This window comes from Canis lupus, chromosome 19 (genome assembly GCF_048164855.1).
Source record: "Canis lupus baileyi chromosome 19, mCanLup2.hap1, whole genome shotgun sequence".
NCBI classification, from domain to species: domain Eukaryota; kingdom Metazoa; phylum Chordata; class Mammalia; order Carnivora; family Canidae; genus Canis; species Canis lupus.
The window spans coordinates 34,706,824-34,733,878 of NC_132856.1; the positions used below are offsets into that span (position 1 = coordinate 34,706,824).

Genomic DNA, 27,055 nt, shown 5'->3' on the forward strand with positions numbered 1-27,055 from the left:
ATTTATAGCAAAGCTATTAATGGAATGGTCACTACAGGGGAGTGGAGATCCTAAATATAAATGAAAATTCTGATGTGCTAATCTTTAACAGTGAAAACTTCCGTGCTCTCCTAAAGGATATAACAGAAGGTAAATGTCTTTGGTATGTGATCAAACCTATTCTATGCTAAAATGGAAAAGTTTTTTTAAAAACCATTGAGATATTGCCTAATAGATACATTGTTTTTTTACTACCACTACTCCTGTCATATGCTGTATTATGAGAGTGCACATTCCTGTAATATGTTTGTTTTTAGTGTGTACTGTTATTTTCAGCATAAAGCTGTCCTTCGGGGTAAGTGCTACATTCACTGAGAAAAAACTCCTAAGCCAAGTCTAAAATAAATCATTATTTTCATAGTTAGAATGACACCTACCTAAGTTTTATATGAAGGTGGTTTTTCTTGAATAGGCTTTAAGTAAATGGCTGCTCATGGAGACTTATAATTTATGTTAAATTTGTGGCGGTTCAGAAAACTATTTTAAATTTATGGGAAAATTTTTTTTTTTAATTTATGGGAAAAATTTAATGAGTATTTTTTTCTAAATTTAGCATCTATCAATCCTATCAATTTGTAGTTTTCTGAATTTCACTTGCAATTTTAAGTATTTGATTATCTTGTTTTCTCAGCTGGAAAAATATTTTTAATTCATTCTGACTTTAAATCTGGCAGCATTCCACATGGATAATTATACCAGTGATGAAGACACAGATGAGGACTTTGATACCCAGCTCATCATCCAGTGGAGTTTACAGGACGTTCACCGGCCGGGGACTACACAGCAGGCGCCTGCAGATGAGAGGTATTGTATCCCACTGGCGATGTGATGTGAGCATTCAACAGTTGAGACTTGTCATTAGCATGATGCTAGTGTTATGATAAAAACAGGAGAGAAGGTCAAAATCCAAGGAGCTCTCATTTAAATACCTATGAGACTTGATGTCTCACCAGCCAGACAGGAAAATTTGGAAATAATTCAGGATGTAATTAGGGAGTAAACAGTTGAAGGAGTTTGGTAGCAATTCTGGCTTGGGGACTGGCAGGCTGGAAATGAGAAGAAATACATGAGGATATGAATAGAGGACTCGAATGCATCTTGTCTTTGCAGAGCCAAGGGAATGCATAAATTCAACCAACACAAAGAGAAAATTATCCTCAACCTCAGTGGGGAGATGAGGTCAGGTCCAGTCTTTATTCAAATCACAAGGAGGAATTATGTAAACTTAAACCCTTTCCAAAGGGTGTGTATGCGGAGTTCTGTAATGACAGCAATAGAAAAGGAACTCATGGGTCCCCCAGTGGTGGAAAAGAATCGCCCTGGAGGTAGAATGTTTACAGCCAGGCACACCTGCTCAAATGGTCTCTGGCTAGCTGATCTTCAACCTCATTCCCAACCCCCCCCCCCCGGACCCCCACCTCTGGCTAGTTACTATTGTTTTTCAGCGGTGATAAACCCTGTTTGCTTGGGATGGTGATTTCTATTTGCCTGCTGGAGGTAAAACTGAATAAATATATTTTAACTCCAAGAGATTTTATAATTATAGAGATGTTGACCTAAAACTATAGTTTGTTTGTTTTTTTTAAGTAACAAACTCATGGACTGATCACTTTGTGCCATCCTATTTAAGCATTTCATAAATATTGACTCATTTAAATTTTAATTCTCATGTAGTAAGTACTATTATCCCCGCGTAGAGATGAGGAGACAAGTAAGTGTTACCCAAAGTCACAGGGCTAGTAAGTGAGAGGCAGGCAGTCTGGCTTCAGAGTCTGTGCTCTTTACCACACCACTCTTACACTTTTGTGTTACATTTAGGAATAATCTTTAAAGTTTTATAAAGAAGTTGGGTTTCTTAGATTATGTTATATTAACCTTATGATTAAAATTTTTAAATCCATTCAGTAATTAAGTCATTATTTTAGGTTGAAAGGCATTAAGATTTTTTTTTAATTTTTATTTATTTATGATAGTCACAGAGAGAGAGAGAGAGAGAAGCAGAGACATAGGCAGAGGGAGAAGCAGGCTCCATGCACCGGGAGCCCGACGTGGGATTCGATCCCAGGTCTCCAGGATCGTGCCCTGGGCCAAAGGCAGGCGCTAAACCGCTGCGCCACCCAGGGATCCCAGCATTAAGATTTTGATGATTGAAATGTTTCAGAGAAATTAAAATTAACTATTGTTACAAATCTCTGTCATTGGACTTGCAAGAGTTATATGGTACTTAGGAAAGCTTGCTGAGTTGGTCAGGCACTTGAAGGAATTAGGAAACACTTCTTGAGACAGGTGGAATAATGCCGGAAGAGCAGTTTCCCTGGAGTGCATTTAGGGTCACACTGTATTTTGGAAGTATTTCCGTGAAGCCTCAGTAACTGCCTCAGTTCATCCTCAGCTGACTACCATTGCCCTTACCCTTTGTTTTTTTATTAAGTGCCTTTGTTTTTCCCTCAGTTTGGGGCTTACATATATATATTTGTTTTCTATGCAGCTTCCATCACTTTTTGAGAGCTGAGTACAAGAAGATAATTGAAACAATAGAGACAGTTAAGTACTCTTCCTATTCTATCTCTGCTAAATTCAGGAAGCCTAGAAGCAGGTTCTCCCAAATGCTCAACCTTGTGCAATCCAGATCCACCTATGATTCTCTAGAGCCCATAAGAAAATACCGTGGCACAATTTAGCAAAGCCCTGCTGAGTTCCTGGGCGAGGTGGGGGGGGAGGGGCTGAGCTGTGAGCTGTTGGTCTGTACACGACAATATGAGGAGGCAGTCGCAGGCCTGGAGGGGGACAGGGGGTGCTAACAGAGGAACGCTAGGCAAAAGGCCTTACTGTTGCTTCGTCCTGCCTATGCCATTTTCATGTGTCTCTCATGAAGCGTGGTGGTAGAATTCTGTCCTCTCCTGACGGTGGAATTCAGAAGCAGCTTGGGCTGCCTCCTGTGTGTGCCAAATGTGAATCTGTTCCCATTTGACTTGTTAATAGGTAAGGAAGATGCATTGTCACACTTGACCAAGTACCATTCTGCTTTTGATGAAGCAGATGGGATGGGCTGGCTTCCTCTGCATAAGGCTGCGGTGCAATTAAACAAGAACATTTTGGAAATAACCCTGAAAGGTAAGCTCCCTTTATAACTCTTCCTGATGCTTCTGAAAAATAAATTTAAAACTTATTTCTGTATCTTAACCTGTGTGGTCTAATGGATTTATTTCAGCTTCAAAACCCAGCGTGTGGGAGCAAACCACCCACAATGGTGAAACACCACTTTTTTTGGCTGTCAGCACTTGCCTCTTAGAAAATGCCAGTTTTCTTCTTCTCAATGGCTGCAATCCGAATGCCAAGAATTCTGAAGGCAATTCTCTTCTTCTTACAGGTAAACTAATACCTTGTCTCTGGAAAACAGTCTGTGATTCCGAGTGTCACCTATGCCCACAGGTTTCAAAGGGAACTTTTTAAAATTTTAATTCCAGTTTAAATACAGTGTAATATTAGTTTCATATGTACAATATCACGAGTCAGCACTTCCATACAACACCTGGTGCTCATCATGACAAGCACACTCCTTAATCCCCTTCACCTATGTCATCCCCACCCTCCTCTCTGGCAACCATCTGTGTGTTCTGCATAGTTAAGAATCTGTTTCTTGGTTTGCCTTTGTCTCTCTTCCATGCCCCCCACCCCGCCCCTTGCTCATTTGTTTTATTTCTTAAATTCCACATGTAAGTGAAATCATACGGTATTTATCTTTCCCTGATTTCACTCAGCATAGTACTCTCTAGCTCCATCCATGTTGTTGCAAATGGAAAGACAGCTTTTTGTGCATAGTTGCCGTGCTGCCATCCTGGTTCCACCTGACCAGATGTGGGTACCTAAGAGGTTTTGTAGAGACTGGCCTGTGGGATGGCCTGGTGTAGAATCTCTGCCAATTAGGTGATCATTTTGCACGGTTCCTTAACGAGTTAATTTGGGTATAAGGGGTGAACAGAGTAGGAGGCAACTGATGGCAGGTTGAATATAAATGAGCGATTTTGCTCCCTCCTGAGTCTTCACTAAAATTATACTTACATTGTTTAGAAGAGGTAAGATACAGGGGTGCCTAGGTGGCTCAGTTGGTTAAGCATCTGCCTATGGCTTAGGTCATGATCCCAGGATCCTCGGATTGAGCCCTGCATTGGACTCCTTGCTCAGTGGGGAGCCTGCTTCTCCCTCTCCATCTGCCTGTTGCTCTCCCTGCTGTTCTCTCTCTCAAATCAATAAATAAAATCTTTTTTTTTTTTTTAAAGTAAGATACAAAACAATGAGAAGAACCGGAGAAGAGACAATAGCAACATAGTTTTTTAAAACCTGGAGAGCAGGTGGATGAGTAGTCAGTGACAAGAAAGCCAAATTTTAACTTGCTAGCGGAGAAAGCAACACAATTACATCAAAAGGCATGGAAGTTCTGGGTAATAGTTACCTTGTGGAGCACTGGTGAAGGACACGGAGCTAACATAGGAAAATTGCTGGAACACTATTAAGGAATAAGTCCTCATAGGCAGATCCCTTCTCCCAATCTGCCCTGCAAAGAGAGACCCCTCTCTCATGCCACCTGAATTCTGGAGGTTCATTTTCTGGGCGGTTTAAACAGAGGCTCTCTAGACTGGGGGGATATTCAGCAATGGTGGGAGTACTGGATGGAAAACACTGGAGAAATTAAGCAAACACTGGTGAGACCTCCCAGCCCTCCTCTTCCACCAGGATTCTAGAAAGCTGGCAGCCAGAACTCTACCTTCCAAGAGGAGGCTTCTCTGGGGAATTTGATATAATGAAAGTGAAGTTGGGGGCTTCCCAACAAATGGCCCAGGCATATCAACACTCAATTAGGAACACAGTCCAGGAGCTACTCCCAATGTTCAGGATCCCCAATTAGCTCTAGTCCCCAACTCTTAATCACGAGCAGACTGACAAGAATGACTATCTGAGAAAAGACTTCAGCAGAGATAAGCAACTTGAAGGAGACAGACTATTTAGGGAAAATATAATGTAGGGGGAAATTATGATAATGTTAGAGAATTTAGTAAGAAGTAATGAAATAACAGGACATTACAAAAATATTGAACCAAAAAATGCTCTTGAAAATTAAAAATGGTAGTGGAATTATAAAACTCAAATCAAATGCTGGGAGATGAAAGCATCCAGAAAAAGATAAGAAATGGGAAATAGGAAAGAAAAAGAAAAAAGCTCAGACTATCTAAAAGAGAGCAACATGTGAATCTCAGAAATAGTAGAAAGAGAATAGACAAGATGGAGATGGTATATCATCAATGAATAAGCCAAGAAAATGATTTCCTAAAACAAAGGATATGAGTTCCCAGAATCAAAGTGCACACTAATGCCAGCTCAATGAGTTAAGACCCGATACCCTTAGCACTCTGTATTTCCAGTTCTAGAGCACTTTCCATGGCACATTAACAAATGGATAGGGAGATGGATAGGAACATATATTTTTTAAAGATTTATTTATTTGAGAGAGAGAGCACAGGCATAAGCGATAGGGGCAGAGAGGGGGAGGGAGAGAGAAGCTCAAGCAGACTCTAAGCTGAGCATGGAGCTAGACATGGGGCTTGATTCCAGGACCCTGACATCATGATCTGAGCCAAAACCAAGAGTTGGTCACTTAACCGACTGTGTCACCCAGGCACCCTGGAAGATGGATCCATCAAGTTGTTTTAGAATCTTGAAGGACTTGCAGATTGTCATCCATATGTGAATGATTACAGCATAAATGCAGAAGAGCCAATTAGAAAATTTTAACAAAATATGAGGTTAAAAATAATTTCCTAGGGCGCCTGGGTGGCTCAGTTGGTAAGTGCGTGACTCTTGATTTCAGCTCAAGTTGTGATCTCAGGGTCCTGAGACTTGAGTCCCAAATTGGGCTCCGTGCTGAGCGTGGAGCCTGCTTGGGATTCTCTATCTCCCTCTGCCCCTCTGCTCACGCACACATGTGCAGTCTCTCTCTCTAAAAAAAATAATTTCCTGATTATTGCTGGTTTTGTTTCTCTCTGTTTAATGCACTTAATAAGCATTTCTAGGGCTGTATTGGGTACCTAAGTTCCCATTTTCTTGAGGGAAGGCACATAAAAATGATAAATGAAAATTTCATGTTTATGTTTTTCAGCTACCTTAGCAGCCAATAGATGACAACTGTTCATGGCTTACAAAAAAGCCAGTAGGCTATAGATATAAAACACTATTAATATTATTGGATATAAGCTTCATTTTACAGTCTGTTCCCTAAGCACAAAATGCTGGCACATGGGAGTAGGTAGGAGGAGCTCCTTAAAAAGCCTGAGGGACACTGACTAATAAGATACCTTGGCCATAAATTTCCTGGTGAACATTATGCCTATTTTACTTCTAATTTCCAGCTGTTCTCCGTGACTCCTATGAGATGGCTGCCTTGCTAATTGGCTATGGGGCAGATGTCAATCTGCGGTGTACCAACGAGAGGACAGCTCTCCATGAAGCAGCCAGACTGGGCAGGCAGGACATAGTGAAGCTGATATTGGTTTCTGGGGCATACCCTGACCCACAGAGCTCCTATGGATTCACTCCTCTTGCTCTTGCTGCCCAGAGTGGACACACTGAAATCATGGAGATGTTACTGCAGAAAGGCAAGATTTTCTATACGGTCAGCACACTCCCAAGGGGTAACATGATGCAAGTGTCCTCCTATTCATGGAGAGCTTCAAAATAATAGAAGTTAACATTTTATTTAAGCCTAACACAGATATTTGATGAAAGCATGTGTGAACATTGGCTACTAAAAAGCCTAGAGTAGAGACTGAATATTTCTCCTTCAATGTGAAGTAATTTCCCTAAAATTAGTAGGGTGCAGGTTACTCTTTTACATAATATTCCCTAACCATGCTGAGGATGGTTGGGTTTTTTGTTTGTTGTGTGTTTTCCTTTTCTAGATTCACAGAACAAAAGGCCCCACATCACCCCCTACATGTTGTCTCTGCTGAGCTAAGTCACAGGGCAGTCCAGTGTGTTACCAGATGCTTCAGTAGTTAGGAATTGTTCCTGGTAGCTTCTCTCTGGGTCCCAGTTCTCTCTCCAGTAATAACCACAACTGAGAAAAGGGGAAGGAACTTATATTTATTGAGTATTTTCTAAGCACCAGACATTAAGCTAACTGTGCTGCTTCATGTGATCTTCTAAAACCCTGTGAAGTAGGCACTATCTTCATTTTACATCTAAGGATAGAGGGTTAGGGGTGGTAGCAATTGCAGGACTTCCCTTTAACCCCCCACCAATTCAAGATCCTGGTTTAACTGACAGAGACCCTGGCTAAGAGAACTTTGGCATTTATTGTCTTTGAGGCCAAGACCCCCCCACTGATGAAATAATGTAGTATCTAGAGCTTTTTGTCAAAGAAGCAAATCCTTACCAAGATTTAATAAAGTCCCAATATTAGATTTACCTTCTTTATTCCCCTTCCTGTTTATGTACAGAAGCCTTATTTCTTTTTTAATAATACATGGTCCTGATCTCCAATATTCTAGAATATAGGGACTCCTATTTTTAAGAACAACTTTCTGCTTTCTAGACTTACCTGAAACTTTCCCATCATATGGGGTCGTGAGGGGGACTTTGTAGTTCCCAAGCAATAGCCATAAGACATTTTAAGTAAGGTGTTTCAAATGAGCAATATCAGCAATGTCTAGAGTCATTAGCTAGAATAACAAAAACACTGGATCTTTAATCTACACAAAGAGTCACCTTTTATGTAGATCATTGATTAAAATATAGAGAGGCACCAGATTTTCAATTCTTAACTCTTTCAAGAAACCAGCATCAGTTGACCTCCATAAGGTATTTCCCTGAGGTTAACTCCCTTATGAAGTAATTTATACAAAGTGACATAGGTAGTAAATGGCAGAGCCAAGATTTGAACCCATGTCTGTCTGTCTCATTCCAAGTCATACTACTTTACCATCCTGCATTACCAGAGTGATAACATGGCATCATAGAAATGGGCCCTGGATCTGGACTACCTGTATGTGAATCCTGACTACCTTGCTTACCAGCTGTGCATCTCTGGGAAAAGTTACTCAAACCTCAACGAGCCTCAGTTTTTTCATCTTTAAAATGAAGATACTAGCATCTAATTGTTAGGGTTGATGTGAAGTTTAGAAATTATGCATACACAGGAACCTGTACATAGTGAGCACTCTTTCCATGGAGGCTGATTAGACTTTTCTTCATGTATTCTAGGAATGGAGTTCTTGGGCAGCCACTATATTCTGATGACTGTGGAGTCTCTACTAATTTAAAGCTACTACATCTGTTTGTTATGAGCTGTGCCCAGAATGTTTTTTCAAAACCCATTTTACTGAGAGGCCTTCTCCAATTGACCCAAAATTCATTTCTCCTTCCTTCACCATCCAGCTCCCCTCCGAATCCAAAACTGAGATCTTTTCTCTTTTCTTTTTTTTAAATGTCTGTAATCTTTTTCTCCTTTTTAAAATTTAAATTCAATTTGCCAACATACAGTGTAACACCCGGTGCTTATCCCATCAAGTGCCCTCCTTAGTGCCCATCACCTAGTCACCCTTCCCCCCACCTGCCTCCACTTCTGCAACCCTTTGTTTCCCAGAGTCAGAACTGAGATCTTTTAGAGGACATTTTGCCTACACCTGTCCTCTTACCATCCACACCATCACATGACACTCAGCCTACTGGGCACTACAATTTATCCTGTTAACTGTAAGTCCCAAACTTCAGCTGCAAACAACTACATTGTAGCTTACTACAAACAGCCCCCTAAGAACATGTTACACCAGAACAAATGCCATAACACCAGATGGCATGGTCCAACGGGATGGGTGGTACCATCCTACATATAAGTATGGGGTAGGTGGGCTTTCATAGACTGGTCTGGAAACAAAATCACCTTTTGTAACCTCACTTCTCCTGGAATTTTCAAGTCCCAAACAAATAACTTATAGAAGTACTCTGTCAGCCTCCTCATTAAAATTTAGAGACTGCTTGCATCATTTCTTCCTTGCCCAACTGCATTATAAACTAGCTGAGAGCAGGAGGTACATTTTTTATTTCTTTTAGTGCTTTGCTAAAATGGCTCCTTAATAATTGCTTTTTGGTAGTGCTGATATATTAAGGATGCTTAAGACAGTGGAAAAGACTCTTGCAAAACAAGACCTTTTTCTCCTTTAGGAGCTAATGCTCTTGCTCAGGCCTCTGACTCCTCGTCCATCTTACTTGAAGCCGCTAGTGGAGGAAATCCAGACTCTGTGGCCCTTTTGCTAGAGCATGGAGCTGATGCCAACGTCCCTAAGAATTCAGGCCACCTGCCCATTCATGTGGCAGCTGACAGAGGCCACCTGTTGTAAGTTCATTTACATTATTGAGAAATAGTAATAGCTACGGTAGGGGGAGGGTTTCAGAGCAGCTTCTGGGAACTTTATATTCTTCATCTCTGATCCTATAATTCCAGCACCCCTTCTAAGATAAGAAACTCAACCAGTCAGTGAAGCCAGGCATCCTCTGTAGCCAGGAGCGAGATATAAAAGTACTTTATTATCAGGTCTTTAGGCAATACGGGGACCCTCAGGTCTCCCTGCTTAGACAAATTCTGAGTTTTATATCTAAACAGTAGTTTCATTCAACTTTACTAAGTATCTGAGCTTTTGGATGCAGGAATTAAGCACTTTTCGGCTGGGAGTTCTAAATGCCACCCGATACTAATACCATCTGGTACGAGTATAAAACCATCGTAAACAGGTTACTGCTGCATCTTAACCAAGACAGTTTTTTTTTTTTTTTTTTTTTTTTTTTTTTAAATACACTTTGAAATTCTTTCTCAGAGCCCTAAAGCTTTTGGTTCCAGTCACGGATCTTGCCGCCATTAAGCAGAGCGGGATCAGTCCTGTGCACTGTGCGGCAGCAGGAGCGCATCCTGAATGCCTGGAGCTCCTCATCCAGGCGGGATTCGATGTGAACTTCATGCTAGACCAGAGAATCCGCAAACACTATGACGACCACAGGAAGTCAGCGTTGTATTTTGCAGTGTCAAACGGTGACCTCTCTTCAGTGAAGCTGCTTCTAAGTGCTGGAGCTCTGCCTAACCAAGACCCTGTTAACTGCCTCCAGATAGCCCTGAGGATGGGCAACTATGAGCTGGTGAGTCTGCTGCTACGGCACGGAGCCAACGTCAATTATTTCTGCAGAGTCAACCCTTTACATTTCCCGTCAGCCCTGCAGTACACGCTGAAAGATGAAGTCATGCTCAGGATGCTACTGAATTATGGGTATGACACAGAGCGATGCTTTGATTGTCCTCACGGAGACAAAGTTCATCCTTGCTATACCTTTGAAGGCTGGACATCTACAGTCATCAAAGATACCATGGTAAGTGCACAGTACTGTCCGTATCCACGTGCACAGTTGCTATTGGTGGCCCTGAACTACAGCAGTAGGTCAGGGTCTATCCATTCTCTCCAGCCGCTCACAGCTAAAAAGACTTTAACAGGATAAATACATGTGAAGTAGACACAGTAGTAGACGTAAAGGTACAGAAACTGTTCAGAGGGAAAAGTGATTTGACTTTACCTAAGGAGTTTCACCAAATGAAGTGGCATCTGAGTAAAGTTTTAAAGAACCAGGGCCATCTTATTAACTAGATATGCTTTTTCTTTGAAGGGGGGAGTTACCCAGCTAAAACATTTCTGGGGTCCTGATACCTGTACCCCCTCGGTTCTTCGCTATCGCTTTTAGCTCTAAAATTTGATTAAATAGGTTTCTTTGGCCATCTTCTTCTTCTTTTTTTAAAAAGATTTATTTGGGAAAGAGAAAGAGAGAAAGAAGAGCACGAGCAGGGGGAAGGGCTGAGAGAGCAGCAGACTCCCTACTAAGTGGAGAGTCGGACAACACAGGACTTGATCACAGGACCTTGAGATCATGACCTCAGCCAAAGGAAGACACCCAACCAAGCCACCCAGGTGCCCCTCTTTGGTCACCTTTTTGTTGAAAAGGGAATCACCATAAATAGTTGACCACCTCCTTCTTGAGACGTTTTCCTGTTGGCTTTCATCATACCAGCCTCCCATTCCCCCCCTACCTGGTCACGTCTACTTCCCCAAACCAGAGCGTACCCCTGATTTCTCAAAAAGCTGGCATCCTTCAGGTTTCAAGTGTTACCCCCTCAGAGAGGCCCCTCCTTTCCTGTCTAAGGTGGGTGTCCTCCCTAATCTGCTGCTGCTGCACTTACCACTTGCCAAAATGATCTGTAGAACACTTTCTGATGAAAAAAAAAAAAAAAGAACATTTTCTGATGATGTGTCTCCTCCACAAAGACATCAGTGTAAACTCCTATGCACCACTCCCCTCAGCTTAGAGATCTGTGCTTAGCAGAGTAGATATATTAGAATACCTGAGTCCATAGTGAAATCAGAACAAAAAAAAAAGAAATGAAATGGAGAAAGCATTTCGAATCAATTATGAAAAGTGAAAGACATCTTGTTTTAATATTGCATACTATTTTTAGGTTATGATTAATGTGGGAGATGGCATTTAGGTATAGATCATCTTGTACTATTTCCTGACTTTTTATTTTATACTATTTAACTTTTTTCATGGGCACCTTGCTAGAGGTGTATAAATTATCTACAGACAGAAACTATTCTTTCCTTCAGCCATGAGGCATAGGTGATGAATGACAGAAAACCCAAAATGAGAGTGGTTTTAATAAGATGGCTCAGGGTGCCTGGGTGGCTCAGTTGGTTAAGTGTCTGCCTTCAGCTCAGGTCATGGTCCTGGGGTCCTGGGATCAAGCCCCGCTCGGGCTCCCTGCTCAGCAGGGAATCTGCTTCTCCCTCTCCTCCTGCTGCTCCCCCTGCTTGTGCTCTCTCACTCATGCTCTCAAATAAATAAAATCTTTTTAAAAAAATTATAAGATGGCTCATTCCTCTCTCATATAAATAAAGGCCAGAGGTAAACAGCCTTTTAACTGGAGAGCTCCATGACCACAGGAGAAACTTGTGTCCACAACCCAGCCAGCAAGGAGACAGGCAGGAAGCAGCAGCACACACCTTGCTCTAAGTGCATTCTGGGCATTGCTCACACTTACACTCACATTTCACTAGCTAGAACTTAGGTGGCTGCGTCTAGGGGCAAAGAAGCTGGAAAGGTAATCTTTATTCCAAGAAGCCCTGTGGCCAACCAAAGGAGACAACAGGTATTAGGTAACTATTTCTTTCACACCTTGTTTACATCTTACATAGTTCTGAAGGTACAATAGTAAATAGATTTTCAAATGTGAGAGCTAAGGACTAATGTCCTTGGGGCGCCTGGGTAACTCAGTCAGTTAAGCAGCCAACTCTTGATTTCAGCTTAGGTCATGATCTCAGGGTCCTAGGATCAAGCCCCACGGCAGGCTCCATGCTCAGTGGGGAGTCTGCTTGATGATTCTCTCTCCCTCTGCCCCTCCCCACCCTAGAATAAATTAATCTTAAAAAAAATTTTCCAAAAACAACAACAAAAAAATTTCCTTGTTCAATGCCTTAATTTATAAATGAGGGACTTGAGACCTTGGTTCTTGACTGTGAGTTTAGTGTTCTAAACCACATAGATACTTAAGTTTTTCATTTACTTTCATAGTTCCAATTTTCTCCCCCAGTTCTGTGAAGTAATAACATTGTCGTGGCTGCAACATCTCTCTGGGAAGGTTGTTCGAGTGATGCTTGATTACGTTGATCAAGTTCAAATCTGTTCAAAGTTGAAAGCTGTGCTCCAAAAACAGGGGCTGTGGTCAGAAATCCATTTTATCTTGAGTGAGTATCTTTCTTTCTTTTAGAAGATTCTTACCAAAAAAAATTCTAGTGGGTTTTTACATTCTTATTTGCTTTGCTTTTTTGTTTTTTTAAAAGATTTTATTTATTTATTCATGAGAGACACAGGCAGAGACACAGGCAGAGGAAGAAGCAGGCTCCTCGCAGGGAACCCAATGCAGGACTCAATCCTGGGACCCCAGCATCACGCCCTGAGCCGAAGGGAGACGCTCAACCGCTGAGCCACTCAGGCGTCTCTCTTATTTGCTTTGTAAAAAACATTCTTTTCTGGCTAAAAGCCTTACCTACGGAATGCCTGGGTGCTCAGCAGTTGTGTGTCTGCCTTTGGTTCAGGTCATGATCCCGAGGTCCAGGGATCGAGTCCCACATCAGGCTCCCTGTATGGAGCCTGCTTCTCCCTCTGCCTGTGTCTCTGCCTCTCTCTCTCTGTGCCTCTCATGAGTAAATAAATAAAATATTTTTTTTAGAAAAAAAAGCTTTACCTAAAGAAAGCAAGCAAAATACTATATATTCCTATCTAAAAACAGTAACTATTTATAACTTAATTTGTGCTTACCCCCATTCCCCATAGATGAACTCTGTCAGGTAATCACATTATATGGTAGGTGATAGCTTTCTCCTAGTCATATGGAACACTGTAGATTTAGTGATTAGCAGCTATGAAATGGTAATGAAAACACGGATGAGAAATGAAGATTGAAACCTGCAGATAATACTGAATGACGCTTCAAACCACATTCTTTCACAGTGGCACAGAAGTCAAGAATTTCTTTCTAGTTTCCCCACAAGGTGGTGGTCTTTAGTTCCCAGGCTGACCCTGAGGGGGTGGTGAATACATGTAGATTTAAGGACTTCAGACCCAACACTGATGCCGACCTTTGGGTTCTTAAATTGGCCAGGTTCTGTAATCACGTCAATAGAAGGGCTGCAAGGAGAAGGGAAAGGCTGTGGTTCCCTGTGAACTTTTTCCATTTAGACACTGCAAATGAAAATTTTGGTTTAACACACATTTGCTGACCAAATCCTAAGATCACTAAAAAAATGAAGCAACTCTTTTTCCTTCGGGTAACGTGTTTCTCTCATTTCAGCAAACCCTCGACCCCTCAGACATCTGTGTCGCCTGAAGATCCGGCGGTGTATGGGGCGCTTACGTCTGCGCTGCCCGGTCTTCATGTCCTTCCTTCCATTACCAAACTGTCTCAAAGCATATGTCCTTTACAAAGAATACGACCTTTATGGACAAGGAATTTTCACAGGAACCTGGTAGTCAAACCATTCTGGATGAAGAGGTATAATTCTGTAAGCTGTATTTCTTAAAGTTTGACTTGTTACATGATTCATTATTTCTCACTTTACCTAGCAACCAAAATCTCAAAGCAGTCTACATTCTTTTGAAATATGATATTAATACTTTCTTAATATGCTTAATTTTGCTTCTCAGGGGACCTGGGTGGCTCAGTTAAGTGTCTGACACTTGATCTCAGCTCAGGTCTTGATCTCAGGATCATGAATTCAAGCCCAGTGTTGGGTTCCATGCTGGACATGGAGCCTACTTAAAAAAAAATTCCATACACCAAAAAAAAAAAAAAAAAAAATCCTCATATTGCTTTTCAAGAACAATCTGACAGGCAGTTTAAAGAAATACTCCTCCCCTCAAAGTAAATTAAAAAACTAAACCCAAACTGTAAAATTTCAACTTAGAGACATACATCAGTTCTCACTCTGTATTGATTTTACATTAAATGTATGAATCTATATTTCTACATGTCAAAACAATAGATGCTACCTCAAATAATTCAGTAATTATTATTAACAGTAATTAACAGTAATTATTAACAGTATTATTAACAGTAATTCTTTTTATAGAGAAGTACATACATGTCTTAGGAATTACATTGAATAAAATACGGACCCCAGTACTTGACCTACAAATGAGCTGTTCTTGTGCAAAAGTCCAAAGGCCAGTTTAAGTGCCTGTTTACAGTCCTGCACGGAAATGGGGGGTTTTGGTTAACTGAAATAGAACTTTCATTTGCAATGTCATCATTAATGGGAAACATGCAGTCCTTCTTTCCACAGAACTCTGGCTGAAGGTTACCACTTATTGGTTAATGTTACCACTGAGACAGAAGTCAAGTGTTTTCAAATGGCTTAGTGATTCTGTACTGAACCCAGTACAGTACTAAACCCACAAGAGGGGCTCACTGACAGAAGCAGTTATATTTATGTTAATGCCATATAGTTAACATACAGTGTTATATTAGTTTCAGGTGTACAATATAATGATCCAACTATTCTATACATTATTCAGTGCTCATCATAAGTGCATTCCTTAATCCCCATCACCTATTTAACCCACCCACCCCTCCCACCTCCCTTCCGGTAACCATCAGTTTGTTTTCTCTAGTCAAAAGTCTATTTCTTGGCTTTTTTCCCTTTGCTCATTTGTTAAGTTCCACATATGGGTAAAATCACATGGTATTTGTCTTTCTCCAACTTATTTCGCTCAGTGTTATATTCTCTTGATCCATCCATGTTGTTGCAAATGGCAAGATTTCATTCTTTTTTGATAGCTGAATAATATTCCATTGTGTATGTTTACCACCTCTTGTTTATCTATTGATGGACATTTGGGCTGCTTCCATAATTTGGCTATTGTAAATAATGCTGCAATAAGTTGGGGTGCATGTATCACTTTGAATTAGAGTTTTTATATTTTGGAGGTAAATACCTAGTAGTGTGATTACTGGATCATATAGTTCTATTTTTAAGTTTTTGAGGAACCCCCATACTGTTTTCCACAGTGACTGCACCAGTTTTCATTTGCACCAACAGTTCATGAGCGTTTTTCTCCACATCCTCGCCAACACTTTTTTATTTTAGCCATTCTGACAACTGTGAGGCATCTCATTATAGTTTTGATTGCATTTCCCTGATAAGTGATGTTGTGCATCTTTTCATGCATCTGTTGGTCATCTGTATGTCTTCTTTGGAGAAATGTCTGTTCATATCTTCTGCCCATTGTTTAATTGGATTATTTGTTTCTTGGGTGTTGAGTTGTATCAGTTCTTTATATATTTTGATACTAACCCTTTATTGGATGTGTCATTTGCAAATATCTTCTCCCATTCAGTAGGTTGCCATTTAGTTTGATGATTGTTCCTTTTGTGGTTTATCTTTTTATTTTGATGTAGTACCAATGGTTTGTTTATTAATTTTGCTTGTTTCCCTTGCCTCAGGAGACATATCTAGCAAAATGTTGCTATGGCTGATGTCAGCAATATTACTACCTGTGCCCTCTTGTAGGATTTGTAGTTTCAGATCTTACATTTAGGTTCTTAATCCATTTTATTTTTGTATATGGTGTCAGATAGTCCAGTTTTCCCAACACCATTTGTTGAAGAGACTGTCTTTTCCCCATTGTATATTCTTGCCTCTTTTGTCAAAGATTAATTGACCTTAAAATTATGGGTTTATTTCTGGGTTTTTACTCTGTTTCATTGAGCTCTGTGTTTTTATGCCAGTACCATACCATTTTGATTACTACAGCTTTGTAATATAAATTGAAACCTGAAATTGTGATACTTCAAGTTTTTTTTTTCAAGATTGCTTTGACTATTTGGGGTCTTTAGTGATTCCACACAAATTTTAGGTTCGTTCTAAAAAAAAAAATTTAGGTTTGTTCTAGTTCCATAAAAAATGCTGTATTTTGATAGGGATTGCATTAAATCTGTAGATTACTTTTGGTAGTATATATTTTAACAGTATTTGTTCTTCCAATCTATGAGCATGCAATGTCTTTCCATTTCTTTGTGTCATCTTCAATTTCTTTCATCAATGTTTTATAGAGTACAGGTCTTTCCTCTCTTTGGTTAAGTTTATTCCTAGTTATTTTGTTATTTTTGGTGTAATTGTAAATAAGAGGGGTTTTTAAAAACTTATGTTCCACTTAGTTAACATACAGTGTAATATTAGTTTCAACACTTCCATTCATACATCACTCAAGCCCTCATCGCAAGTGTACTCCTTAATCCCCATCAACTATTTACCCCATTCCCTTACCCACCTCCCTTCTGATATCCATCAGTTTATTCTCGATTGTTAAGAGTCTCTTTCTTGGTTTGCTTCTCTTTCTTTTAATGTCAATTTCTGCTGCTTTCTGTACATTGATTTTGTATCCTGAACTCATTTACCAATTCTAGCATTTTGGTGGTCTTTAGGGTTTTCTATATACAGTATCATGTCATCTGCAAATTGTTGGTTTTACTTCTTCTTTACCAATTTGGATCCTTGTTGTTATTGTCATCTAATCACTGGGGCTAGGACTTCCAATACTATGAAGAGTGGACATCTTTACCTTGTTCCTGGCCTTAGGGGAAAGCTTTCAGTTTTTCCCCATTGAGTATGATGTTCACTGTGGGTTCTTTATATATGGTCTTTATTATGTTGAGGTATGTTCCCTCTAGACTTTGCTGAGAATTTTTTTTAAGATTTTATTTATTTATTCATGAGAGAGAGGGAGGGAGAGAGGCAGAGACACAGGCAGAGGGAGAAGCAGACTCCATGCAGGGAGCCTGATGTGGGACTCAATCCCGGGTCTCCAGGATCATGCCCTGGGCTGAAGGCAGCGGCGCTAAACCGCTGGGCCACCCAGGCTGCCCGCTGAGAATTTTTTTATCATGAATAGATACAAATGCTTTTTTGCTTTCTCTTATTGATGTGATGTGTCATGTTGATTGAGTATCAAACCACACTTGTATCCCAGGAATAAATCCTACTCAACTGTGGTGGATGATTTTTAATGTAGTGTTGGATTCTGTTTGCTAGCATTTTGTTGAGAATTTCTGCATCTATGTTCATCAGATACTGGCCTATAGTTCACTTTTTTGGTGGTCTTTATCTGATTTTGGTATCAGGGGGATACTGACCTCATAGAATGAATTTGGAAGTTTTCCTTTCTCTTCTATTTTCTGGAATAGCTTGATAAAAGTGCATTAATTATTTTGTATCATTACCTCTGAAGCCATCTAGTCCTGACTTTTGTTTGTGGGGAGGTCTATTTATTTATTATTTATTTTTTACTACTGATTCAACCTCTTTGCTGGTAATTGGTCTGTTTAAATTTTCTATTTCTTCCCACTTCAGTTTTGGTAGGTTGTTTCTAGGACTTTATTCTAGGTTGTCCAATTTGTCAGCATATAATTTTTCATAATATTCTCTTATAATTGTATTTCTGTGGTATTATTTGGATTTTTTTTTTAATGAGTCTGGTTAGAGGTTTATCCATTTTGTTGCTCTTTTCAAAGTACCAGCTCCTAGTTTCATTGATCAGTTCTATTCTTTGCTTGTTCTTTATCTAGGTTCCTTTAGATGTTAGGCTTTTTGAAATTTTTCTTGCTTCCTGAGGGAGGCCTGTATTGCTATGAACTCCCCTCTTAAAACTGTGATAGCAGTTATAGAATGTAGTTTAAATTTTTATTTCTGTATGCTCCATGTTGCAGGGAAGTACAGGTTTCTATATGGGAAATGAGGAAAGTAACTGAGGAAACATATCCAGTCACACCTCTGTAGAATATAGATGGCACATCAACAAGGAGAATAGAACAGTAGGTAGGATGATGTGGGTCCATTTTCACCAAAGACCTAGTCATCACAGCCTTGTTTATGTTTAGCATTAGTATACTTTCTTAGCAAAATATAGTCCATCTTAGGGAGACTGAAGTTAGAGGTTTTCTTTCTGATGTGAAGATTCATGGCTATACAGACTAACTCAGTAAGCATAGACTTTAATGATACAATGTTCACATTAAAAACTTGCAAAATTTGCTGGCATGAATAATTTTTATTTTTTTTAATCAAATTGTGGGGTCTGTTTATAAGTGAGTAGTGGCTTATAGGTATGTCAATATACAAATATATTTAGGATATACATGCACTTAGATAAAATTACATAATTCTAAAGTTAGTTTTGTCCACTCCCTGGACCTTTTAAAAGTGTATTATTTCATAAAATTCAAAACAACTAAGAACAGATACTCCAGTAGAAGAAAAGAACTTAAGTGCTATAGGAAAGTATAAAGAGCACATGGGAAGAATATGTATTAGTATTAAAATAACAGGCCAAGCCCACTTAAGCTGGTGTACACAACCTGCCTCTTTAAAATATATGTATTTCTTTGAATAGGGCCAACCATAGCAAGTACATATTGTCTGTAACATTTCTAGTATAATGATTGAGAAACCTATTTTTCTAAGAGAAAAAATCACTAGTGATGAATTAGTATTATTTCCCAGTTAAGTGACCTTTTCTTTCATTTTAGCTGTTATGGAATAGCAGTGCGGCTAGATGTGTAATTATAGTGTCATAACAGATTAAGAAAAAGTCTATTTGTTTCACAAGCATCATTTGGAATGACTTGGAGAAACAGAATTCTGAGTATATATCAAATACTTCATACAAAAAAGACTATACAAAAATCATGGACTTTATTATACATTAAAAATCTCCTAACAGCATATTTCCTGAAGCCTTATCAGAGAATACCTACTTTGACAAAATGAAAAAAATAAGCTCTCCACCCCACATGTATACCGTTACATAAAGTTGAGTTCTTCAATTCTAAAGGGAAATGTAGCATGATTTTTAATTGTATATATGCATGATTAATATCAGTGAGATAAGAACTAATTCACTTAACATTACAAAATCACCAAATATACAAAGCAGTTTTGCACGTTATAACTTAATCCCCAATTCTCATACTAGCTGAAGTAAATTACATGAGTACAGCCACAAGAGACTAGTTAAAAAGTATAGTATAGTTCCAGTTTCAAATATTTGTTATTAATGAAGAACAAAATTCATGAAAGAAGAGTAAGCCAAACTTGCTTAAAATAAAAGGAAAGGCTTGCTTCCTACAATGTGTTTGAATATTTAAAGTACAGTTGAATGCTAGGAGGTTGGAGTCAAAACCAATGTTAGTATTTTCATTTTATTCAGGTAGCAGGTTTTCAATACACAGGATCTTAGGATCTGTCAGCATTTATAATAAGATTCAAATCTTAAATATCTGTAGTTCCTACATATAACTCAAAATTAACTCAGATGCCTTTATCACACAAGACTGTACATTACATAGAATGTTATGCATACCCTACTATCCTTTTCTCAAGCGCAAGAGTAATAATTTTACCACTCCTAGAGCCTGAAAATGCTTTTGAAATTAAACACAAACTAATCATTGTAGAAATGGCAAAAACTAAACTGGCTTTGGGGACTCTGTTCAGTCCCTTGATAACAAGTTTTAAAATTTTTAAAGGGAAAAGCTGTAATTAAGTTTCCTATATACTGACTTCATTACCATCGTTAGAAAAGTACTGTTCCTATATGTAGCAGAGTGCATAGCTGAATTAGGTAGACTTAATTTCTTTTGAAGAATGTTTTGTTAATTTCTAAAAACCATCAAGTTTGAATCCAAGAAAGCTACCTCACAAAGCATTCAGAACCAGATGTGATTTCAAAAAGTAACAGACCAAGATCAGCTTTAACATTATGCAGAAACTCCAAACAAAAAGGCAAGTTTTTTAAAGTCGATGCTTAAATATCTGCAGTATGGAATAGTTCTTATAGTTCTATAGCAATGGACCAAAAGTTCAAATACCTAAAATCGTTAATCTCACACATGACTTCTATTTGGTGTTGTAATGCTCTTTGGTCTGATCTGTGGACATGGGTGTGTTATTGCAGAAATTCCTATCAAAATCATGACCTAAAACGAATTACAGGTCTATCCAGCATCCCTAAGTTGGCCAGTGCCTTTAACTCCAGCATTCACTTTGACCCAGAGTACTAACAACTGTGCCCTGTACTTGTTACCAGGCACAGTACCAGCCTCCTAATGCTGATCACCTTCCTTGTAGGGTGATAAGTTTCATCTGAATTAAGTGAACTGACAACTTAATAACATAAGCAAAAGACTTAAACAGAGAGCTTACTAATTCTCAAAAAGGTCTTAATAGCAGGACCTGCCATGACTAGTGAGGTGCGGACCACAGAAATTTCAACTTCTACCAAAGGAATCATGTAACAATTATTGTGAAAGCATTCCCTTGTAGTAAGCACAAAATCAACTTTCTCCAAAAAGTACTCCATAAATTTCTATTTTGTTACTATATGTTTTGGTAACATAAGGCTTCAAAATAATGATTATCAAGTAATCATTATTCCCATTTGGCACGTGGATAAAAAGAATATCATGATCCTATATATAATTATTCCCTTCCACAGAAAACAGTGTGCATTCAGTGTGAAACAGCCACATTGTACTGAGAGACTAAAACAGATGCCATCTCTAATTCAGAACTAAGAAAAGACTATCAAAGAACAATGGGCTTTTCCATCTTGAAGTGGCTAATTTCTTGAAAATTTTAGATGTGTGACTATGTATTTTGTTCAATATATTTAACTTGTCTCTTTATAGTTTTACATGTGAAACAAAAAAAATTTTACATAATTTCTATCAGCAATATTAAAAATCTGAGTAAAGAAAAAAAAAGTTTTGACATGGCAATAGGGAAATGTCATTTTAACCTAGGCACCAGGCTAAAATCTTTCCTTGGTCAACTCTCTTATACCAAACATTCAATTCCTTTCAATCTTTCATGGAATTAGACCTTTTACTCATTTGAAGAGTACAAGTATTTACAATAATTAGTGCAAATTATTCTCATATATTATTTGCCTTTGTGGATATAAAGTGGTGATCAGTATTTTATCAAAACATGGAATTATGAAAATACTGTGCATATCAGTCTGAAATTTAAAAGATTACATTTCCTAAACTAAACTTTGGGCTTTTTTACTTTAAGCAGGAAACAACGGTTATAGAACTTCTTTTGAAATGTCACTTGATTTTGAATAAAAATTATTTCACACAATGCAGAAAATACGATGTGCTATCCTGTAACAATATCTTACATGTTAAGTCCTAATCTAAAATGTACTTGAACAAAAAAAAAATCCCTTTTAATAAATTCCAGAATCTTATTTTAACCATTACTGCTCTGCAGCAATAATTCAAGTCCCAACCTGAGAACTAAGAATGTGATAATTAAATGCCACGGGCTGTATCAATCTTGAACTGAAGACACTTACGCTTCTTTCCCACTGGCATCAGGTGTAGTACATCAGAGAAATGTGAGCAATCCAAGAAAGTGCCCTGAAATCACAGTACCACCTGCCACAATTTGAAACCTTAAGTCTAAAATTTCTCTAATTTTATATAAAAGTTCTATTGCACATTTAATAATTAAAATATTTGCAAACTTGTAGAATTCTTTGTATAAAGGGTTTTGAACCAATTCAGTCAAAAGCTTCCTCACTGCCAGCAAAAATGTTTCTAATGAGAAGAGGGAGCATATCCATGAATACCTGAAGCTGAAGAATAAAAGTTTTCTTATGGTCAGAGCCAATTACAATGCAAGATAAGAAGTTCACAATTTGAAGGAAAAAAGGCTTGAGCAAGTATAATTCCTCAGCAATCTACTTCAAGGAGATGAACAGGTTTCTCTTAGACATGTGGAATTTGATGTTACTGCATAGTATATTATTTTTAAGGGAAAAAAATCAGTGCAAACCTAAGTGATCAAGGTCAATCTTATTTTTAAAAATGAAGTTAAAACAAACAAGCAAATATAAACTTTAGTCTCCTTGATATTTCAACATAGTTGTTACCTTGTGCCATTTCACCACAGAAACTGTCAATAAATTCCAAGGGGGGAAATACCAACCCAAAAAGCAAGGATAAGTTCATGCTTCTGACTCTCTTTTCTTTCCTTCTTCTCCCAAATCACTCTCTTCTGACTGGCTACTGCTAAGGACAACAAACTGCCCCTCACTACTGGCTTGGTTCGGTCTACTGGAAGCAGCTATCAAGCGACTCTGTTCTTCTAAGTCCTAGTAGAAAAGACAGAAAAGAAACTAAGTTTATTGTTTGCAATCAAATGCAAAACTATGCATTTAAAATACAACTTGAGAGCTACTTCAATACTGTCAAACATTTATGCATAATTCTGGCAACTTACTGAAAACAAAGGCTACACACAACCAGTGCAACACCAAAGTGAATTCTGGCACCATTTTAGAAATCCTGTAAAAGCCAATGTTGCCCTCTTTGTTTTAATGGCAACAATAATATTCAGACCATTGTTAACTCTCACTATATGCCAATACAATGTTCATAACAGATCACTCCACATCCCTGCCTAACTACCCCCCGCTGCCCCGCATCCAACTTATCTGGTTAGATCAGTTGTTGCCCTCCCTCAGCCTACCCTAGCAAGAAAGCCTCAACTTCATGGTCATCTTCATATCTCTCTCCTTTGTCAGAAAGTCCAATTTATTCCCAATTCCTGCTGATCTATACTCAGTAAGTATCCCACAAATGTCTCTTTTTTTTTCCCACTGTCATTGCCAATGCCACAACCCATAACTGGGTCTTACAATCTCATGTGTTCTTTAGATTTTGCTCTAAAATTTGCCTGAATATTATCCTGTTAGATGGACAATGATTTGACACTCCTGGTAGCATTGAATGTTTACATATACATTCCTGGAAACCAGTAAAGCTGTCAGCAATGGCAGTTAAAGCCCATACACACGTGTACACATAGGGCCATTGGAATATGGAAATATAAAAGTTCTGATATGTTTGCTAAACTAAGTCAACTACATGTCGGTTACCATAGTGTGAACATCCTATCAGAAGACAGACGTCTTCCTTTTCTGCTGTGCTATGAATCATCTGGTTATAAAGTGGCTGAGGAACGAGAAACAGACTTTCATTTGGAAATTCAAATCTGAAAGTCACAGTCCTGAATTAAGGAAATTTCATAAACATTACACCAGAGAAGATCTAGATATTGGGACTACATACCTTTTCAATTTGTTTTTGTTTACTGAGTTCTTTCTGTTGCTTCTCTTTTACCCTCTCCATTTCTTTTTGTTTTTCTGATGCCCTACGATCCTGAAAAGCAGACAAATACAACTAATGAATTAAATATGAAATAATTTTAAATTTTAGATTTTTAAAAAAGATTTTATTTATTTATTCATGAGAGACACAGAGAGAGGCAGAGACACAGGCAAAGGGAGAAGCAGACTCCCTGGAGGGAGTCTGATGTGGGACTCAATCCTGGATCCCGAGATCATGCCCTGAGCCAGAGGCAAACACTCAACTGCTGAGCCACTCAGGTGTCCCAAATTTTAAATTTTTTCAATTAATACTGCCTTTGCAACCTTTTTGTATTTTTTTATATTTATATGAAAGCACACTAAAAATTTATATTCTATCTTAGTCACTTATCCAAATTCTAATGCTATACCAGCAATAGTATCCATTAATAACCTTGCACAGCAAAATTATTTTATTTACTTGCTAATATGAAAGATTTTAGATAACATTCTTGAAGGGGCTGTTGGGTGGCTCAGTTGGCTCAGCATCCGACTGTTAATTTCAACTCAGGTCATGATCTTAGGGTCATGAGATCAAGCCCTGCATAGGGCTGCAAGCTCAGTAGTAGGGTGTTGGAGATTCTCATTCTCTCCCTGTTTCTATGCCCCTCTCCCCACCTGTGCTCTAAATAAATAAAATCTTAACTTAGAAAACGGATAACATTCTTGGATAGTTATCTTGGATTCTTACCAGTTCTGCATGCAAGGCTATCTGTTTTGCCAGTCCAACAGAATCACAAATCTAAAAGGGGAAAGTGTAGAAAAACCTCAGGCAGTTTTCACATCAAAGTAACAATTTTAAGATTCTAAATGGCTGATACAACTAGATTTATAACTCATTGTAACAGGCAGCTTCAAACAAAAGGTGATTTAAGAATGTTCCAACCCTGGGGCACCTGGGGGACTCATTTGAAGACTGACTCTTGATTTCAACTCAGGTCATGAAATCAAGCCCCATGTTGTACTCTGTACTCAGTACAGAATCTGCTTAAGATTCTCTCTCCCCTTGCCCAACCCCCCCCATCTTGTTCATGCTAAATAAATATCTTTAAAAAGCAAAAACAAAAAAAGAATGCTCCAGCCCCCAAATGAAGCATCTGTGTATATTCTTCAGAGTCTATGAGTTTCTATTGCACATACCCCATCTTCCTATTACCTCAGATTCCTTACTGAAATGGTAAAGTCTGCAAAGAATGAAGCAAGCAGATGCTGATGCTGCTCTAAGCTGAAAACACTTGAAAAGGGCCGATTATGGGAATATACTGCATTCCCAGAGTAAGTTAATGAAGCCAGAAGACTACACCAGCTATCAACAGCCAAGGAAGACACAGGCCTGTAGTCAGAAGGGCCAACCCACCAGCTCAGCTATCTTCAGAGCAACAGGATTTGCTCAAACAACTTAGATGGATTAGGCCAAATCTGGTTTTTCCCAGAGATCTTACTAAGGACTTCAACTACGATAGACATTTCACAACAGAAACACATTTTGAAAAGCCATATACCTTTTCCCCTTCATTATTTGATTCAAATATATAGCAGACTGATGACAGATTACTTTCACTTCTCCCTCCTGATGTCCGAAGAACAAATCCAAAAAGCCTCTTATTTTCCTGGTGTGTAGCGTACAAAACTACACAGGGTAATGGAAACTGCCACAGAAAACATCAGAAGCAAACAGATTTTTCAAACAAACGTACACACTTCTACATGAAAAACTCAAGTACTAAGTCAAAAACATTATAAACAGAACATTAGAGCCATTTTTTTTTTCTTAACAGAATAGCAACCTAAGAACAAAAATATCATGTTTGGTTCGGATTACCAGGCAGAGTAAGAGGCTGTTGACTATCCAACTTATTTGTCATTTATACATTTTACAAAATCAAAATCAGTAACAATACAGTCCATCTTATTAAATGATTAAATAAGAGCACATACTTGCAGCTATTTCAACACCTATAATTATAAAATAAACTCACTCGTGTTCACCATTTAATTCCTATCATTGTGTTTATCCCTTAACTAGGCAGCATGTACCATATACTAAAAAACTAAGTAGGACAACCAGATTGCACTGATTCTTTAAGTACATGGAATGTTCAATTAAAACTTCTTGGGGGGAGATGGCTATAGGCTTAATTATAACTTAGCCAATCATAATTAATACTGTATTTTAATATAATCAGAATGTTTATAACAATACAGACATGTATATGCATAAAAGAGCCTTCCAATAAAGCTTTAAATGTGCAGAACTCACTGTGAGCCTTGTAACTTGTGTCTGTGGATCAATTAACCTATAATTAAAAATTTGGAAAACAAATTTTAACTAGGCTGAACTTAAACATTTTTTCCTACAGTTTTTTAACGGGGAGATCATTACTTACTTTAAACAATCACAAGTGACTAATAAATGTGATTCTGTCATACGAAAGATGTTATGGATGGCCCGGGCAGCTAAGATTTGCCGCATTGTTTCATAAACAACATCTGGACTGTCGTCTGATTTCACCTCCATAGAACCAAGGAATCGCACGATAAATAACTGATGAAGAATAGAATCTACAAAAGAACAAGGTACATTACATATCTTTAAATCCCACATTTCTCTTAAGAGTAAAATATATTGTCACCTTTTAGATTTTCTAATGAAAAATTCAATCTAGTAGCAGTATTTAGAAATTACTCCTAACTATGGTGGTCAAGTTATAGGAAAATTAAAGGTCTCTAATTCAAATAGCAAAAGGTTAGGCTTCAATAATTGGTGGTTCTGGGGAAGACTGGGTGGCTCAGCAGTTCAGCACCTGCCTTTGGCCCAGGGCGTGATCCTGGAGTTCCAGGATCGAGTCCCACAACGGGCTCCCTGCATGGAGCCTGCTTCTCTCTCTGCCTATGTCTCTGACTCTCTCTCTCTGTTTCTCATGAATAAATAAATTTTAAAAAACAAACAATTGATGGTTCCAAGCTAAAAAAAAAATTCCTTGTACTATTCTTACAGCTTTTAAGTTTGAAATTTATCAAAATAAAGAGTTACTAAAAAAAAAAAAAGAGAGAGAAAAAAGTTAATGCTCTAGTTCCAGAAGAAAACATCAGCTGCTAAGAAAAGCTTAAAGGATATCTTCTGCATTGAGAATCTGACTGTGAGGTCAAAAGTATA

The 27,055-nt window shown here is 38.5% G+C and overlaps 2 protein-coding genes across 10 annotated transcripts in view; one reads left to right on the forward strand and one right to left on the reverse strand.

Moving 5' to 3' along the window:
* Positions 1-12: 12 nt before the first annotated feature.
* ASB14 (ankyrin repeat and SOCS box containing 14) lies at positions 13-26,475 on the forward strand. Of its 4 annotated transcripts, XM_072785771.1 has the most exons (11): positions 13-129; positions 714-843; positions 2,528-2,581; positions 3,020-3,153; positions 3,251-3,409; positions 6,444-6,689; positions 9,256-9,427; positions 9,906-10,449; positions 12,716-12,869; positions 13,976-14,176; positions 26,259-26,475. In XM_072785771.1, exons 2-10 carry the CDS (start codon positions 722-724, stop codon positions 14,152-14,154), a joined length of 1,764 nt encoding a protein of 587 aa, XP_072641872.1. In that variant the 5' UTR covers positions 13-129; positions 714-721; the 3' UTR covers positions 14,155-14,176; positions 26,259-26,475. The 4 variants fall into 4 exon arrangements, with proteins under 4 accessions (XP_072641872.1, XP_072641871.1, XP_072641873.1 ...); XM_072785770.1 differs by lacking the exon at positions 26,259-26,475 and having other exon boundaries at positions 13,976-26,153; XM_072785772.1 differs by lacking the exons at positions 2,528-2,581; positions 26,259-26,475 and having other exon boundaries at positions 3,022-3,153; positions 13,976-26,153.
* Positions 12,658-27,055, reverse strand: part of APPL1 (adaptor protein, phosphotyrosine interacting with PH domain and leucine zipper 1) — a 43,005-nt gene continuing 28,607 nt past the window's right edge. For 5 of the 6 annotated variants that reach the window (XM_072785767.1, XM_072785764.1, XM_072785766.1 and 2 more), the window contains 6 exons: positions 26,286-26,460; positions 26,159-26,195; positions 25,401-25,547; positions 24,590-24,640; positions 23,822-23,911; positions 19,352-22,842 (listed from right to left, as the gene is read on the reverse strand). In XM_072785767.1, coding sequence (XP_072641868.1) covers positions 22,696-22,842; positions 23,822-23,911; positions 24,590-24,640; positions 25,401-25,547; positions 26,159-26,195; positions 26,286-26,460 — 647 coding nt within the window. In that variant the 3' untranslated portion in view covers positions 19,352-22,695. Of the gene's footprint in view, positions 12,842-19,351; positions 22,843-23,821; positions 23,912-24,589; positions 24,641-25,400; positions 25,548-26,158; positions 26,196-26,285; positions 26,461-27,055 lie in introns of those variants that run through there. The other variant, XM_072785765.1, reaches the window with a different exon arrangement.